Source organism: Calidris pugnax, unplaced genomic scaffold (genome assembly GCF_001431845.1).
Source record: "Calidris pugnax isolate Ruff unplaced genomic scaffold, ASM143184v1 scaffold208, whole genome shotgun sequence".
Taxonomy (NCBI): domain Eukaryota; kingdom Metazoa; phylum Chordata; class Aves; order Charadriiformes; family Scolopacidae; genus Calidris; species Calidris pugnax.
Genome location: NW_015090967.1, coordinates 1,105,559 through 1,125,597, shown reverse-complemented (window position 1 = coordinate 1,125,597; position 20,039 = coordinate 1,105,559). Strand labels below are relative to the sequence as shown.

Here is a 20,039-nt window from a genome sequence, read left to right as displayed (position 1 = left end):
AAACCCAAACAAACCCAAGCCTGCAATTTTCTTTAAAACTATCTGGTACAGAAGCTGAATTCAAAACAAGAGGAAACAACTTTTATTATTTTAGAAGTGGACTCACTTGTACTTCACATTTTGGACAAGAATCCTGATTTAAAGCATCACGAGCCTGCTGAAGTTGCTCTTGTAATTGACAAATCTTTTGATCTTTTCCAAGTAACTGATCCTGAAGAGAGGCACAGTTTTGTTGCAGTTGAATTTCACTTTTTTTAACAATTTCAAAACATGAAGTCAATTCGTTATAAAGCTATGAGAGGAGAAAGAGAAATAACAGGGTTAAAAATAACTTCAATGTAGATAGATACATAAATACAGGAGAGAGAGTATAATTAAATAACTTTGCCACAAAGATTACCCTCTTTCTTTTAAGTTTTGACAATTTTTTCATACTTCTTGGTCCTCATGCCTCCTGTCATGCACTACACATTTGTAAACAGTGATCGCAAAAATCACTGAAATTTCAAGTTTGAAAGGAGATTTTCCAGAAAAATACAACTTACATTAGAATATTATCAGTTTCAGTTGCTTCTGTATGGCATTTATGAATAGAAAGGGACACTTAAAAATCAGAATTTATTTTACTTCTTCAATAGTTTATATAAAATACAGAAAATACAAAAGAAAAAAAAAAATTAGGCAAAAAATGGAAACATCTGTCCTGGGAATGAAATTAAAGGAGCAAGAATACCAAATACCATCCTTGTCTTTTGTAGAGTAACTCAATCTTTTAAAACTAACTTTTTTAATATAGGTTGGATAGCAGTACAGTGAATCCACAATTGCCTGCTGCATATTATATGAAGTATAAAATGGTTGTTCAAATAATTATTCTGTGGGAATTTTTTGACATCAACTATAAAACCCAGAGATTACATTAGAAGTTTTTATCCTTCGCTGTTGCTCAACTTTTCTTGCTGAAACCAGAATATTGCATATATTCTGCAATCACTTTACATGAGATTACACACACATTAAAAATTTCTAGAACTATACCTAAGTATTAATTAGCAGTACATATCATCTGACAAAAAGAAGTTATTTCATAAGAATAAGAGAACTTAATAACCACCCCATCCCTCTATTTTTATCCTTCTTTTTCAATAGAAACATCTGAAAACTGTTTAAAATAAAATCAGCTTTATATTGAAAAAATAAAAACCAGTTAAAAAAGTAAATAGTTGAAAATACTCCAGTTGAATAAACAAAAGTACAGACTCTGAAGGAAATACATGACTCTACAGCTTTACTACCTAAGCGTTCATTCCTCTATTTTAGTCCTTTATTCCTTTGACTGTCATTTTTTCTCAAAATATACAATATTCTCTCTGACTATTGCTATCAACATAAATAACCTGTAGAAGGCAGCTGACAGTTTTCTTTAGAAAATTTATTTCTGCCATTCTACCCACAAGAAACTAATTAAATATCAAAATCAGAACTTCCAAATCTATCAATAACGTTTATAAGAGCAAGAAACTGACACAAGTCATTTTACTTGTAAAAACATTTTACTGTTAGTTTTAATCTTTGTCAGCTTTACTTAAATGATATGTTTCTTTCTCCTTTCATCTGTTTCTACCTAACATTTTGTGAGGAATTTGCAAACAATTATCTACCTTCCTATCCTCTTCCTATCATTTTCTACTCCCATCAGCTCTCAAAATCCACCCAGGACAAAGTAAATTACTTCTTGCCTCTTCCAAAGGAGACCAGACATCATGCCTCTCAGGCACAATTAACTCAAAGTCCACATAGATTGATAATTCAAATTAATCTGAGTCTTAAAAATTAAACTTTTGCATTGAAATTTCTGTGCCTACTGAATCTTTTCTTATATATTTTAAAAAGCTTACATCATCACTAGAAATGCAAATTCAGAATTAGCTGATTTTTTATGGAAATCAGTATCTCACAGGAAAATAAACAGTTCATTTATCAAAAACATGCATTTTTTAGATAATGTCCTTCCAAACAAATGGAATATCAAGACACAGTTACTTCCAGCTATAACTATATAAGCTCATTAGCTAGATCATACTGGTATGACAATTTACTGGTTTATGACTAGCAGCACTTAAGTGGTTGTAATTATAGTATCTGAAAGGTAACAGCCTAGTAAGATGAATGGAGAACATCAAAAATATGATGTTTTTTTCTAGCTGGCAGCCACATCCCCCAATGTAGCTAATGGGTACTTTTGGTAGTCAGCATTTGTCAGGACAAGACAAATAGCATGTCTTTTTACTTGCATAAACTTTTCCAACTTTTCCTGTTTGAAAACAGCAGTAAAAAACCACATATATTTCAAGTATAAAACTAGTTAAAAACGATATGCAAAAAATCACATTCACATCACTGAGGTTTCTATTTTTTCTTAAACAACACTAGTGTATCTGTTTATAGGACTCAGAATCTTTATTTTGAGATACTTAACATCAAGAAATTTCAAAGTTAAAATTATCTGTATGAAAAGAAATAACATCTACTGCCCACAGCTTCCAAATTTAATTTATGGCCATGTACTGTTTTGTGAATTAAATATGTACTAAATGTTTATTAGATTATTTGAGGGGGTTCTGCTAATTTTTGACCCTGTTTTAGAAGAGGCACCACATTTAACCACACATCAGTAAGGACATTCCAGAACATACAGAATTGCATGATGAAACCGATCTACCATTAATAAAGATATAGAATGTCAGGTGTAGAGAGACAAGATTTAAAATGGAGATCAGAGGACTAGAGATGGAACACTGAGTAGAAAATCCAAAAGTAAGACAAAATTATTGTAAATTATTTATCTCAGAACTAGCAAGCATCACAGAAAAGAGCAGTGAAATCTTGACTGTACATAAGTGAGTGATTATACTTTACATGAATGTCAATAAAACATTAGATTTACCCAGGAAATTATTTAATCCCCAAGAAGAGATATAAAAAAAATAATTATGTTTATGAGGTAGAAAGAAAAAGCAAAATATTTAAAATCATTCCTTATACATTTTATGAAATTTGGTAGTTGGAGAAAAAAAAAGACAACAGACAGCAACACAAGACTGTACTCTGCAAAAACTGTTGCACTGTCTGTATTTTGAGAATCTCTAATGCCTTAGAGCTGTCCTTTCTCTGACAGGCAACATAGACTGTTAGAGGTGAAGGTACTTAAAAACAAATAAAAAAAGATTAAAAGTATCTGAAATCAGTACACTGTAATAAATTTAGTCTATATGACACAAGAGCGTTATTTATCAGTCAGGAAGGAAGAGTAACTTAGCTGAATTACAAGAAAAAAAAAGTATCACACATATCTCAGCTACCCTACCAATTTCCTACATTGATTTAACTGATTTTATCAGAAAACACTTTTTTGCTAGATCTTTGAAGAGTTACTTAAAACAGAAAAATTAATGAGAACAGTAGGTGTGCTAATGTCATCGAGTAACCTAAAAATGCCAGACCAAAGCTAGGACTTCCAGAACCAAAAGATGTTACTCTAATGCCTACTCACATGTAATAGGAAATATTTAACAGCTTGGTAATGGTGGGGTGAGCTAAAGTACTGACATACATTAAGTATGTGTGATGGCAAAATTAAGTTAGGTCAGACCAGGGAAAGCTGAGGAATTCCAACAAAACCTAGTAAAACTAAATAATTAACCCATGCAATCTATTGTATTTTATCTTAGCCCGAATCATAGTGTAACTGGTGAAAAAATGCAGAATGAAACAGTTGGCGCAAGTGACAGACACAGATTATACAAGTGTCCAGGAATTATTTTATACTAGATTTAGACAGCTCGTGTGTACTGAATGCCAATTAACAGCTGGAACACGTTTTCCAGTTTCAGAATCATTCCCAGTTCCATGATCCAAAGGGCATTTACTTAATGCTCTCATAGACTTTTCTATAATTTCAACTAAAGGACAGAAAGTGGGGACATCTGGGAAATTTTCTTCAGAAGTATACTCCTGAGAGGAATTAACGCTAAGGTAGATCCATCCATTAAAATGCAACAGTAGCCAATTATATACACTGCGTGTAAAACAAATATTGTCCTACATTAAACATTTATCTGAATGTTCACACCCCAAAAACCAGAGTATTACCTGAATAATGAATAAATGAACCTGAACATACTACAATATTGTACATATACTAATGACACTAATGGCAAAAAGTCTAAATTAAGACACAACAAAACTACAAGGGAAACTGTTACAGCACCACTACAGAAATCCATGTTACAAGATCATGCTGTTTATGAGAATTTGAAAAGAACATGGGCAGAAAGCAGCTGGAGAAGCTCTATGGTGAAATTGAAGAGGCACTTCAGACAGACTAGATACAGTGCATTTACAGTGTTTAGTTTCAAAATGGAAAAGCAGAAGTAGAGGAATTTTTGAGATGAGAGACCATGAAGCTTACCTATGATGTAAGATGAAAATGTCAGACACAAGAGAGAGGTTAAGAAGAAAAACAAAAGAAGTTCAGAATGGATGTAAAAAACATGAGACAGCATGCAAGGAAGCATCACTAGTACAAGCTAAAAGAGAAGACATGCTTTCCTCAACTTTATGGTAGTATATAATTGCAAATACAGTGGTTGCTTTGGAAACCATGTAAAATAGATAACTTTAGTAATATACCTTCTCAAAAATAACAGAAGAGAATATAAAAGAAAAGGACATTTCAGTCTTTCTGATAAGACTTGTTACTGCAAAATTGCAAACTGATAAGTCAATTTATTTTAATGAATTCAGGAATACCTGGTTCCTAACTGATTTCCTCCCCTTCCCGCCCTGCACCCCCCCCCGAAACGTAGCCTTCCAGTATACATCCATCTAATCGGTTTTGTGCAACTCTTTATGTTGATATGGCTATCTAACAGTGAGGTTTGTGGATTGGTCCTTTGAATACGTAAGAAATTGGTCACATTTCTCTCAGAAACACTGTGTTTATCAGCAATGACTTCTCTCTGAAAAGCTACCAAATCCTCTTTCTGCATTAACTAGGACTGGTGTTCTTCACCAGCCTGCTGAGTGCTCTCTGAGAGTACACTATATAAAGAGAAGAAGTCCAAATAGGGTATACAAGAAATACGTAACTGACTGTTACTTAATTAACATAATTCCCAACAACAGAAAATAATATAGGACCTTGAACTAAAGTGTGAGATAATCTTTGTTAAAGATCTGAGTTTCTGACAGCTTTCACAGATGAAGTGGACTACAAATGTGATGATTCGCTTATTACTGATTTGGCCTTCAGCATATTTGACTGGACAGTAAGTTTCTCTCAACTCTTATCATGTGTGAAAGAAAATTTTTCATTCCAATTTGAGGGTGAACCTGCATAGTTATCACTGTTTACACATCTATATGGCTGACATCAGGAGAAGGATTAGCAAAAGCAATTGTAGGCACAAACTTAGCCACAACATACAAAAATGCATCTGACACTCTACTATTTTGATCTACTCTCCAGTGCACTCAATGCAGACTTCTGCAATGCATCATAGTTGAAAGCTTTTACTGTGTTTTCTAATTATGCCAGAAATCTAACTACTGAGCAATGCTCTTCTTCATCACAGATACTGTACCACTATCCATGGTATTCTGTATCTGAGAGCTGAGTTCCAGGACACAAATTATGATTTCCTATTTAATGACAAATAACAGAATTTCCACTTTAGTAAAAGGGCCTTCCACTAAGAGATTTTTTTAATCAGTGTGATTAACAAGGAACCTAAAGGCCACAACAGATCAAGGGAAAATACTGCATTATAAAAACAAAGGCCCTAAATTGTAAATTTCAGAAAACTGTGATAAGCTGGCTAAGGAGTTCAGAATCTCTTCTTGTCTTATTATCCCTAGTATTGATTGAAGTCTCTCCACCTTGAAATTGTTGGTGAGGACAAATCTATTGAGTCTCATTAAATCCAGCACAACAATGAAGTCCCCAGAGCATTTGGGACCACTAAAACAGATGCTATACATTTTAGAAAAATATTCTCTATCCTTGAGAATGAGAACTACAGCTGTAGTATGAAATACATATTAATTTATTTCCACAAATGCTCTAACATAAAAGAGTTATTGTAGAACCCATAAAATTCATATTTAAAGAAGAAAAAAGGTTGTAGCATGTGAAGTCAATACAACCTGATAAAGCAGATTACACATCTTCACATGCGTATGGCTGCCCACTACAGCCAGACTTGGAAGAGAATTTGCAGTCCTCAATGGATTTACACATAATCCAGTGCAAGTTCATGACCTTGATCTGGTTTATCAGAAATGCGGGTTTTTTTCTATTCAGTCTACTGTTTCATACTACACATTAACATCAGCACAAGGAGAGGTTCTTCCTGGATGAACATGGAATATGTAAGCCAACCACAGTGCTTGAGCTATAGCATATACTGCCTATCTGACCACTACCAGAGAGGTCATTGATCTTGCTGTAAGGGACAATATATCATAGGATGTACACAGTGATAGGCTGAATGCCATTCAGAGCAGTAGGAAAGTATTCCTTTGTGAGTATGTTTATGGAATAGCTGACACATCCTTATCTAGCTGTTGCAGCCTGCATATTATTAATGCATGGAAGACAAACAGAACACACATTTGTCTGCAATAGTTTGCCTTTCTCATTCAAGGGAAAAATGGGCACTTGTATTATTTTTACAAATGCTGAGTTTTTTAAAGGGCCTGCTGTGACTTCAGTCGGACTTTTTATCTTGTGATTTGGAGCTTATTATTTTGAAGCAATTACAGTTGGGTATTTTATACTGTTGTTCTGATCAGAAGTATAGAATAGGATTGTTATGATAAAGGAACTCCTTTTCACCTCTGAAGTTCTCTCAATTCAATTTGCCACAAACATTTTTAGATCAATTCCACACTGACTTCAGGAACTTAAGTTTTGTTTTTATTTTTTTTTTAATATAGTCTTTCTTTTTTTCATATTTGCATTTAAAAAACAACTTTCCAGGTGTATTAGATATTTTAATATTTTACAAAAATGCAGCTTATCAGTTCAACAACAGTAATTTTACAGAATCATGGAGCTGGCTTTTGCTGGTTTAAGAGGGAAACCTTACCTCTCCCTGTTGGAAAAACATTGAATTCAACACCTCCAAATCAGCAAATTCTAGGGTCATCTATGACAAAGTATTTGGCAGCTATGGAAAAAACCCACAGTATTCTTGTTGTACAATCAGCTAAGAAAAAGTTCTTAAGTCCTGCTAAGACAGACCAAGAACTGTGAACCAACCAGCTATGTGAAGCAATCCTGAATTTTGAGCTAAACCCAGTTTAGAAGCAACTTGCCCCTATACTCATCAATTTTCCCTAATTCATAAGTAACTTAGAATAGCAAAATTATTTTTCATAGGACAGGTTAAACCCTTTCCCAAAGTAAGTAAGTAATAAATACTCAAATACTGAAAAATCACTATTATGCAAGATAAAGGGACCTTTATAAAGAGTTTTCTCATGCTTTAAAATAGTCTTATGAAAACACAATTTTATTTTCTTTCATATGTTGCAGAACTGGTCTGAAACAACATGGTCTTGCAAACACTGATGCTGAGAGTTGATATTATCTTCACTTATGCCTTTTTTTTTTTTTGAGTGACTCAAAGGATCCATTTAACACCTACAAAAGCATTGAATGAAAGAAATAGCAACTCCCAATATCTATATTCTGTATTTAAAACAATAAAAAACCCAAATCTATAATTTACTTTGTCTTGTCCCAGATAGGTAGAGCTCCCCCTGCCTTGTACATGTTCTGAACAACTTTGATGGAAGTCTACCTGCAGCTTGACTAGACTGTGTCAACTGTCTATCTACAGTCACTGCAGTCAATGATAAACTTGTGCAGAGTTAAGTAGGGAAGAATGTGCTGGGCCCTATGTGCCACAAAATGTTAACCAAACACATCTTTAGAAAACCAGTAATGATTGTGGCTTGGCCTTGGCCTAGTTTCACAGTTTTACCACAAACTTCATGCTCAAAGTAAGATGATTAAGGGAAACACCTGGCCTTTGAAAAAGCAGCTACACAATTGAAGAAAACAGTTCCAAGATTGGTAAAAGGTATAGCAAATAGTTGTATATAGTTGTATATACAACTTCTTCCGTCTTCTTCTTTCTCAATTTTTCTAAAAAGGAAGGAAAGGTATCTTCTGCATTTCTTACAAACTGAAAAACACATTGATACAATTTGTTACATTTAAAAGAAGTTCTGAGTACTGCACATGTGACAGCTCTTCAGGATTAGTGTTTTTCCTGGCATTCATCAAAAATATGAATCTGTTCTGTAAATGTAGATATAGTTATAAAATTTTGAAAGCTATCATGGCAACAATTTTTCTAGTTCATTTTGATAAAACAGGTTTTTGCATCTTAAACCAGTAAAATTGTTTGAGATTAACACAAATACATTTACAAGTGGAAGGAATTTCTTTTCCTAAATTATCAAAAACAAATTGTAGAATTTAGTAACCGAAAGCTCTAGAAGAAGAAGAAAAACAGAGACAACACAAAATTACATAAAGAAATTTATATGCTTGGCAATTCACTCCTATTTTTCCTCAGATGCAACTATGTCTTAAGTTTTAAGGCTCATCAGTTCAGTGTAAGGCAAGGGGCCATATACGCCGGCATGCAATTAGGCCAACAAATTCTGTTAATCTGCCAACCATATTTTGGTCACAATAAAGATCCAGTGATCTAAAGGATGCAACACTACACAGTGCTTTGATTACTCTGTCCATTGATATTGTACAGATGGATATTAAAATTAACCCTGTGATCATAAAGCAGAATGACTTACTTTTTGATATGATGTTGTTTCAGCTGTGTGAGCATCTTCTTGGTCTTTCAGTACCTTTTGCGTATCAGTATTGAGAGCCTGAAGCTGCTTTATCAGCTCAGCCTGCTGCACTGTATGTTCCATGTTTTGTCTGTAAAGATTCTGCAGCTCCTGTAACTCCTTCCTACGCAAAACAAGCAATAAAGAGAAATTAAGAAGAACAAAAACAATTACCTGCATTAAACAATTGCATTCAAATAATTTTATCGTAGATAATGAGCTTCCTATTTTCATTTATTTTTCCATCAATTGCCTTATAAACACTAGAAGTTACGTATAAAATATTTATCACATACTTTTGTGAAATATCTACAAAACAGTTAAGTTTCAAAATGGAATGCCTTTCAATTTCCCTCTAATGCTCTAACTGCTCTAAAAAAAATGGATTTTCACTACTGCATCAACACTTTCTAATCAATATTCAGTTAACTCTTTAACAGTAAGTGTCAAAATGTAAAATATTTAGAATACATGGACTGCAAAATCATTTTGATTTATTTTTTTTCAACTAGAATAATCAGAAAAAAGGTAAAAGTTTTTCTTAACACTCAGAGTATGTGTAAAGCAAGTGTCTTATTTGAAATACATCTACTCCCTAGATACACAACGTACGTCTGCCGATAAATTACTTTTGGTTTGCAGGTACAGCATAGTGCAACAACCATAAGCAAAGTAAGTAAACTTTGATGTGTATTGTACAACATAATAATGAAAGCTCTATAAACACAGTAATAGGAATCCTGTTGTAATGCAACCACAGATCTACTATAATTAGTCTGCTTGAGAATTCTACTGTACTGCTGATAGATCTTATAAATTAAGACAGAAAAAAAGATCAGTAACTCTTACTTATTATAAACAATGATTAAAAATTTGGAATGTTTTCTGCAACGTTAGAATTACAGATGACTCCATTAATCCCTTTTCATATCTTTTCTACTCAATTCCCTGTTTAATTCACGAGCACATTTCACACAAGCGTTACATATAGATACTGAAATAAAAGTTTATCACTCCAAGTAATTTTCTTCCTTCCTTCCTCAAAGAGTTTTTTCGGTGACCTCCAACATATATGCAACTTCTCTGTGCCTAGAATTATCATTAACAACAAGAGTTACCATTACGTTTTGATAATACTGCTGGATATGTCCAAGCAAAGATCAGCGTACAAAAGGTATGCAGCAATATCAAATTTGTGGTGTTTTCCTGAGAAAACACAGAATGACAAAGAAATCACTTTAAGGGTACTTTCAAAAACACATTTCTTAAGGTCCATGCCACTACTTAATATGTTGATTATTCACTAAAGGTACAACATCTGAATAATTATATAAAAATTGAAATTACATGTACCACAATAGCACAGACAGACAACCCAATGCTGTTTAAAAAAGCCCGTTAACAGGTCAACACAGGAGAACATTTAAGGACATGTTTAACTTAACGGTATTTAAGCCCTACCGTTCTCAATGTGATGTAAAGTAGCTCCTCAAAGTTAGAAACGCTAGAGGTGCATTAAGGTTTCTTTATGTAACAAAATCAAAGTACAACTGCAGTATGTACTTTGTATGCACTAATTTAATTCTGTGAACAAAGCAGCAGAAATAAGGACATAGTGATATAATAGCACTTTCCAACTTGCTGTACAACAGGCTTTCAAACAAGCACTTGTTTCATTTCCCTGACTCTGAGAGTATAGTAGAAACTATACTGACACATCTTTGCACTGCAGCTAAAACACAGATTATATTAAGTTTGCACAGGTCCTCCAATCAGATATTCATTTTATTGTGGAAAAGAAAAACATGGGATACCATTGAATCCTCAGATACTGTTGGAAATGTTGGTAGCAACTGTTGCCAAGATCACTCTGCTATATTGCTGCTCTTTAATTTGTATGCAAACATCAACGCAGTTATCTGTGTCTGTCACCTGAGAATGCACAATATTATGTGTTCTCTAACGGTCTGCCCACAAAGTGTATTAAGGTCAATGAGAATCTTTTTTGTTGACTTTATCAGGCTTTGAGTCACAGACTAAAGGAGAGGGAATGAAGGAGGGGGAGCTAAACTTTGCAGCTACCCACCAAGAACTGCAACAGTCAGAACACGTTAACATGTTTGCTCATATTAAATTAAAGGACTTTTAGATATAAGGAAACTCAATCACAATTCCATTATGCCACATTTTAAAAATAAAACTTTATTTCTTCTTACACATATCCTAATTTGCTTTTTCCTTTTTGAGTAAAAAGTTATACAAACCAAAATAGTTGCAATCTGAAAAGTTCTTCAGACACAGAAATACACAACCACTGTACTTAACTTGCAGATGTACATTACAGCTGCTTTTATCCTCTTTATGAATTAGGTATTATTTTTACATTGTAAATCCACAGAGGGAACATTCATTTATTTTATTTTTAAAGAAGAAGAGAGAAAATGATGTTCAACCTTACCAGGAATTACTCATCACCAATGGTGCAACACAACTAAAGTCACAGAATGAAGCCCGTCTGAATCACCAGACTAGAGAGGGGAGTTTTAACTAGGAATGGTGGGGGACAGAGATGTTGACCAAGCACCAAGTGAGGGAGCTGTGACCCAAGCTGGTAAGTAAAGGGCAAAGGTTGGTGTGGACAAGAAAGACCTTGTGATGAATACAAGCCACAGGGAGGACCACTTCAAGTGTATGCACATAAATAAGGGAGTGCTGACAGGATATCCATTAGTATGGGAGAGGCTCTTGAGAGTCTTCCTAGGAAATAAGCACAACCATGTGCCCATGGGAAGTTGCTGTTCAAATGCACACAGCATGTCCCCATGGAGGATGACAGGAGGAATCAGAGATCTGTCTGCAGTTGCAGAGCTCATTGGAATCATGGAAACATGGTGGGATCACAGAGACTTATGTGACTGGAGTGCTGCCATACATGGATAAAGGCTCTTTAGGAAGCACATCCTGAGATGGCAAGAAGTTGCCCTTTATTTGAAAGAGTAGTCTAAACAGATTGGAGCTCTGCCTTGCGATGGGCAGTGAGCCAGCTGAAAGCATGTGAGTCAGCTGCGGGCAGACCAATACAGACAACATGATGGCTGCTTGCTGATCCTTTCTGATCAGGAAGAAGAATAAAGTCCTCTTCAGAAAACTGGAAGAAGACTCATATTTGCAGGCCCTTGTCTTCATGGGGGACTTGAATCACTCCAGTATATGTTGGAGGGACAGCACAGCAGGGCACAAGGAATCCAGGAGGCCATAAAATTCCACGTAAACATAAGAAAAATTTTTTTATCCTGTAAGAGTGGTCAAACACTGGAACAAGGTACCCAAAGAGGTAGGGGAGTCTCCATGCTTAGTCATACCTGAACTCAACTGAACATCATCTTGGGCAGTCTGCTGTAGCTGATACTGCTAGAGCAGAGGGCTGGACCTGCTGGAGCAGCAGGACTACACAATCTCCAGAGGTGTCTTCTGGTCTCAGCCACTCAGTGATGCTGTGTGATTCTGTCACTAATTTGCTTGCGGCGTGCTCAAAGACGGTATATAAAAATCAACCCCATGATAATCAGAAAAGCAGCTACACAATAAAAATGGATTTCTGATGAAAACATCTATCAATATGCTTACTCAAATCAGCAAACTACTAAGCACTCTACAAGAGACACCCGTCTGTCACTGCAGCAGGATAAGGATGTCAAGTCTTAGGTGATACTTTCAGGCAAAGAAATACTAAAAAAATTGAAAAGTGCACATAACAAAGGTAATGAGTGGCATTTAAAATATATATGCCTATATACACACCCATATATATGTATGTATAAGTTCATCTACATACACAGATATGTAGAAATGTGTACATCTACATGTAAAATATTTTATTTGTATGTAGCTATGTACATGTACACACAGAAGAAGGACCTATGTATAAAAATATAATACATATTGATAAAATGTTTCAACATACTGTACACTCTAAACCAACACAAATTTAAGAAAAAAGTTACCATCAGCAACACTAATCGGAAAAACAATATTCTTTCAGCTAAGCACCAAAACTGATATACCTACTGGGTCTATTTTTCCCCTACCACCTCCACCCTTCCCATAAACAAATGCTCCATGATAAACTGAGAGTGTTTAATTTCATTTAACTTTGAAGTCACCAGATATTATTGAGGAAAAAAACACCTCTGTATTTCTAATATAACACCTCGAGGCCAATACAACAGGAATTTACAGAAAGTGAGCTGAACTCTGCAATTCACAAGAGAGTCTGCTACGAAAAAAAGTCAGTTTTTTCTAAAGTCAAAATAGAATACTCTAACTAAATTATTTCAGCCATGCAAGTAAGATTACAATAACCTTAGTAGATTTTTGCTTTAAACATTGCAAGTTTGACACTACATGAAGACACTACAAACTGGACTCCAGCAAGACTCAAAGATTTGACACTTTGTCCTGCCAATAACAGTATTTAAGATTCATACTATTGTTTAGGGTAGAGATAGCTCTGGTGCTTATACCTGACATGAGCATAAACTGAAGTTTCCTCCTGCTCTTAGAGGCTAACATTAAATAAAACCTTTATGCCTCGTACAGTTTAAGAGTAAACTGTGGCTTCTCAGACATGGAAATGAAATGCAAGCTACTATCACTTCAGAAGCTATATAAGTGTACTGCAAATAGAGTTTATATTCATCACACCCACCACGTTAGGTGATGCTGTTGGCTTTGTTTTACCACCACAGCTTTGGTATATACACTGGGATTCTGAGTACGTCAGTTACCGCTGTTACCAAGAGAGTACAAAAAGGTTTGGGATAATTCAGGAAATCTCTAGATTCCATTACCTGTGGTTTAGAAATACAACACAGTGACAGACACTATGAATTATGGCTTCTCAGGGGAATCACATAGATACTATGAAATGATCTACAGTACACAGCAAAGAATAACCTGAAAATCCCAGAGCAGCAGAACTAGGGCTGAGGAGAAATCTGACTGCCTCATAATTTACAGCATGGTGGTAAACAGCATCAGCTGGGGGTGCAAGAAAACAAAACAAAATAAACAAACAAAAAGAAAACAACAAAAAAAACCCCCACAAACCAATATACTTACAAAATAAGTGGTTGTAAAATGATCAAGGACAGTTTTGGACTAGAAACTAACCAAAGAAATGAAGTTGTGGCACACACATCCAGTAAGAACACATGGGAAGAAATTCCAATTCCTTTCAGAATAGAGCTTACTGTATTTGCAAACAGTTTAGCATTTCCTGGATACCTGTGACAGCAAGGCTCAAGTCTCAGTGAGTCAAGCAAACCTCTCCAGTTTGATGTTCAGAGTTCAACCAGAGCTCTGTGCCAGTGAGATGGAGACCACCAAGTCCTCAGCAGTAAAGACAAAGTTCTAAATTTAGATATTTAGCATAACTAAAACAAAAATCACAGAGATGCATCCATTCATCTTCAGAAACAAACAGCAAGATCTTCTTCATGAACATGAAAACGGAAAGGCTACCAGGGACTCTAAATAGATCCAGAAAATCTGTACCAAGTGTACTTTAGTATTTCGTCAATGTTTTGGTCCCTGCTAATTTGCTGAAAAAGATTGCCCCTTAAAGAAAACAGTTCTCTTAGTCTCTGCAGACATGGTTACTGTTAAACTGAAAAACCTCTTGCTAACAAACTGACAGACATGCAGAACAGAGCAAGAAGTTAACGATAGCACAAGAAACAGAGCACCAGACCAGTTTGCGTGTAGACCCTTACAGACTCTTTTCCAATTGATTTTAGCATCTACTGTAAAAAATTCAGACAGTATTACCAAGGTGTCAGCTGACAGAGTATGGATCTGGACCTGCCTATACCACACATGAAAGAAGACCAAATGAAGAAAGCCAGTTTCCTTCCCTTCTTCCTCCAGAGCTTGTTTCTAACAATTACAACTGGGCTCCTGGTGTGTTTTTAAAAAAGTGGAGGACAGGGGAGGCAGGAAGACAGCAGACAGGGAGTGAGATACACAGCAGAGGGGAGAGCAGAGAAATTTGGAAATCAGATTGTCTTTTTCAGTTCTAAAAGTTTTAAACTGATGACAGGAAACTGGAGATAGTAAGAGAGTTGAGGTATTTTTCATAGTATCGGTCAAAGAATTTTCTGGCAACATCAAATAAAAACTGAGCATTCGATGTGATACTTTTGTAAGACTAAGCTTTACACAAGGGTAACTTAAAAAAAATTCAGTTAAAAAAAAAAGGAACAGTCAAATGCTTCAGTCATTAAGTCAATACAGTAGTAAGATCTTGGCCTAGGATGATGATAAGATGTAAAGACTTTGTTTTCTCCTCAGATTTTGTCCTTTAATTCTAGAGTTGATGCTTTCTTTAACTTTAGTAAGAGTCTGGCTTTCTTCTACATAGGAATACTTTTGGCTTTTTTTTTTCATTAAGAACCAATAGAAAATTAGTTTTATCTATGTATGTATGTTATCTATCTATGTATGTGGTGACACCTTGGGAAGATAAGGAGAAACGTCAGTATTCTGTACTACAAAAAATACAAAATATTTGAAATTCTTACTTTGTATTGCTAACTACTGAAACTGCTGCCTAAAACTGTGAATTTTATATAAAATAAGCCACTTAGCACATCTTCTTTTTTCATAACAGAAAAGTCAGCAAGAAACTTGTAACCAAAGACAGCTCCTTAAGAAAGAATAGCAGACATTGAATTACAATGATACTGATCAAATATATACATATATAACATGTCAAGTATAACTCACATACTAGTGATATGGAAAAATATTATCATTCATAGCTAAGTATCTGGGAAGAAAAACATCTGAGCACACAGAAAAACTTATGAGATCAGTTTTTCAAACTCTTCTCCATAGATTCCGAAGGTCGGCTGTATGGAAAAACATACAGAAAAAGACTTCAAACACTTCAAAATAAGATTATTCTCCATATTTTACTACTTCAAGTTCAGGCCTTACGTTCAAAAAAAGTACTTATTTTAATTACATATTTAAACAAGATGTCTGTGACACATTCTAAGAGGTTTGTTTTGCGGTGAATAGCAAAGAATACATTTGAAGAAAGTTCAACAATATGGCCAACAAAGTCTGCAATATCCTAAACTGCAACCAACAAGCAGCAACTTTGCAAATCTTCATTACCGGACTTAAAAAATGTCATCTGCTGTCCCTAGTCCTCTCACACACATATATATTTCTAAGAATAATTTAAGAATACAATGAAGCCTATTAGTCCATTGATTAATTTCATAAATTCCAGTGATTGACTGTTTAAATACAATTTCACATTAAACTTAACTGCTTTTATTACTGTTGAAAACCCAATTAGAAGTTTTAAATGTGAAAATAACAAGACATCATTATTCCTGGAAAGATTTCAACAAATATTAGGACAACAATTTAGGTTAGAAGCATCAAAAATCACATTTCTAGATTTTTCCCCAAAAGACTTAGATATTGAGTCCCAAGAGTAAAATTATTTATGCTTGGAAAGCAAAGAGGAGCATCCATACCACTGATTTCCACATCCTAACTGCTATTTTTCAGGCATAACCAGTTTGAGGGAATATTGAAGGGAAAATTCTATGATTGATTCTATGAATATTCTTTGTCTAATACAGTAGTGATAAACACTGGGTATGCCTTGGAAACTTAGACGTGAAAAAAGGGCAATTTCCTGACAATCCACTTAAAGTTACCAATTGTCTTTTGCCATTACCTGCATTTTGAAGAATTCAGCAGTCCAGTCAATTCATACAATTCATTCCATCCTTCATTTATTTTCCACAACTCAAATAATGCAGCACTGATGTTACAGATTCAGTGTAAAGAAATGGTATGAGAGACCCAAGATAAAGCTACTTTAAACCTTCTAGCACAGGCCTGCGCAGACTTTTACCGACTCTGCAGATTTGACTCAAATTTAAAAGTTAAAGTTAGACTTAAAGCTTTTCCAAGTTTAGGGCACTTAGTCTCTCTAATTAAACGTTTATGTCACTGATAATACTGGCATTTTGTTACTTTCAGTAGAGGTTTGTAGTTCTCAGACCCAATGCTAATTACAGATGTGTCATTTTTAAAGTCCGTCCCTAGTCAAAAATGGATAACAATATAGTAAGAGTCCAAATGCATCAGAGTGAGTTTACATAAACTGTCATGTAGTGGCAGACTTCCAAAAGCTTTACATCTTGCAGAACAGGATGGTATGAAAATACACTGTTGCACAAAAATACCTCTAATGCAAAATACTGCTTTGTAAGCAGAACAATATGAAATCATGAAATACTTACTTAGCTCTCATCACATCACAATCCTTTTGGGAGAGTTCTTCCTGTTTCACAGCTACCTGAGATGACAAGTTACTGCATATACTGCGCAACTCTTTCATTTGTTCTCTTGCCTCTGCTAAATCAGTTTCCAAATTCTGCAAAGAAAGCATTCGAAATGTATTAAAGCTGATGTATAAGAGTGGGTTAAAATCTAGTATGTATGTTATCTACGTATACAGACATATGGATGAGCACATACATACACACATATATTTATTGTGGTCTAAGCAAAGATGTATAGTACATCTGTGTGTGTATGAAAAATGTGCAATACCAGAAAGTCTTTATTTTCAATTTTTAGGTGGCCACCATTTCTTTACTGTAAGAAGTCTTCCTTAATTCATTGGCTTCATGTGGAAAGAGAATATTCAATCAAATCTTTGCAAAACAACAGTGCACTATTTAAGTGGTGAACTGATTAAACAGAGTACAATACAAAGATAGGTAATAAGTGATTTTGTCCTAAATACAACTGTAGAAGTTATACCATGGCGAATTTAAAACCAGGAGAAAAGTAACTTTTAGCACTTCACCCCGTTTGTGACATACCTGACTTCAGATTTTGATTTCAACTAACAAATTCATCAGTTCAACCTTTTGAACTGGTTTTGAAACTGACTTTTTTTGGAAACATTACTGAAAAGGCACAACACGAAAACAGGGGTGGAGGCACTGGCTATACAAATAGCTTATATACTGAAGAAAATATTGAGGCATTCAGTAGAGCTTTTGTACATAAGTCAGAAATATAAGATTAGGAAAAAAACTATAATCTTTTACACTCTATTTCTGAGCATGTCCATTTTTTAAAATCTTGTGGAATTATTTTGTATCTATAACCATTTTTACAATCACTTAAGAACAACAATACAATTCCATTATTGAATTTTCTCATAAATTACTCTTTAAAAGCATTTCAGGGACATGTTATATTGGGGTGCCTATATTAGAATATCATCTGCAGCACAATATCATGTAGTGTGATAATGTTGTATTTGCCCTTTGTGGATAAGGCAATTATTATTCTTTATTGTTTATAAGCACCCCGTTAAGAACCAATCTGGCATCCGTATTGAATCTTGAGTGTTGAACAATAGAAATGGAGAACGGCAGGAAGGGAGGGGAAAATTCAAATTGAAACTTAAATTTTCAAGCAAATATTTACAGGAAGGGTCTATGTAGAAACAGTGAACTACAAAAATAACTCTGTGTGGTTTGACAAATTATTATTTTACAAAATAAAGATAAAAAACTATGAGACAACATATTAGTACTTCCTAGCAGTCAAATATAACATTTCGCTCTTGCAGACGGTAGTTTTAACATGCTTCTCAATCCTTGCAATAGTTTTGTGAGATAATCAGTTTCACCTAACTCTGTTGACTAGCAAAGGCGTATAATCAGTTGTCTAACATCTTGGGGGGGGAAGGGGAGTTGTGGGGGGGAAAGGAGGCAGAAGGTGAAAGCATCAGACGTATGGACACATGCAGGCTGGTGGGGACCTGGAGAGATCTCCAGTCACAGCCTCTGCCTAAGGCAGGTTCAGTCAGGGGGTCCAACTAGGCTGCTCAGTGTTGAAATCTCCTTAGGATGGAGATGACCCAACCTCCATGGGCCCCAACCCCACCCCTGGGTTGTCGTCCTGGGGTAAAGGCTTCTCCTTATCTCCAGCCTCAGCTTTTCCTGTTTCAGCTCATGCCACCTCTCACCCAGCTGTGAACAGCCCAACAGTGTCTCCTCCGTCCCCTCCTGTTGGTATGGACACATTGCTTGATGCCCTAAGCGCCAGAGCTATCCCTTTTCCTCACTGAACCGGCCTGTTCCACAGCCTCTCCTTGCAAGACAAGATTTCTAGCCCCCATCTCACCTTCAGCCAATTTACTGGTATTTTCTTGTACTGCACCCAAAAATGGGTGCAGAACCTAGAGTACTAGGCAGAGGGGGTCAATTCCTCCCCTGGCTCTTGGGGCCATGCCCTGCCCATGCCTCTCTAGGCGCTGCTGCCTACGGACCCTCAATGCTGCCTGGGTGCAAAGGCTGACCACAATGCAGCTTGCTGCCTGCCAGTGCCCAGGGCTGTCCCCAGAGCAGATCCACCAGACCCTGTATGGCTGCAGGACTCTGCCTTCCCAGGGCAAGACTCAACATTTGTCCTGGTTAAGGCTCCTGTTGGCCCATTTCTGTCAACGTCCATTTGGATGGCAGCAGAGCCCTTAAGCACAACCACTTCCCCCCAGTCTGGTGTCAGCTGCAAACCTGACAAACATGCCTCTGTTCACTCTTCCAGGTTACTGAGAAAGATTTTAAACCAGACTGGTCCAGGATGGATCCTACAGTACACCACTTATTACCAGCCTACAGACTGAGTACAACCCATTAACTGCAGCTCTCTAAACCCAAACATCCAAATAGTTCTTTTAAACATGCTGTTGTCCACCTATCCAACTGTAACATCCTATCTTGGGTACAAGAATACAGCAAGATGGTGTCAAAAATCTTGATAAAGTTAAGGCAAATCATATCCAAGCTTTCCTCTTTTCCACATACCCAATCATTTAATCAGAAAAGATGATGAGGTTGCTCAGGAACAACTCACCTCTAGTAAATCCATGATTGTTTCTAGTGACTTTCTCAACTATGCGCCCAGAAATTACTTCCAAGACAACTTTCTTTGTCATTTTCCCATTGACTGAAGTGAGGCCAACCAACCTTTGGTCTTGGATTATCCTATTCATCAGAGAC

The 20,039-nt window shown here is 35.7% G+C and overlaps 1 protein-coding gene across 5 annotated transcripts in view; it reads right to left on the bottom strand.

Moving 5' to 3' along the window:
- CNTLN (centlein) overlaps positions 1–20,039 on the bottom strand; it is a 191,034-nt gene that overhangs the window by 121,969 nt on the left and 49,026 nt on the right. For all 5 annotated transcript variants that reach the window (XM_014952616.1, XM_014952619.1, XM_014952617.1 and 2 more), the window contains 3 exons: positions 17,259–17,392; positions 8,890–9,052; positions 107–292 (listed from right to left, as the gene is read on the bottom strand). In XM_014952616.1, coding sequence (XP_014808102.1) covers positions 107–292; positions 8,890–9,052; positions 17,259–17,392 — 483 coding nt within the window. The remainder of the gene's footprint in view (positions 1–106; positions 293–8,889; positions 9,053–17,258; positions 17,393–20,039) is intronic.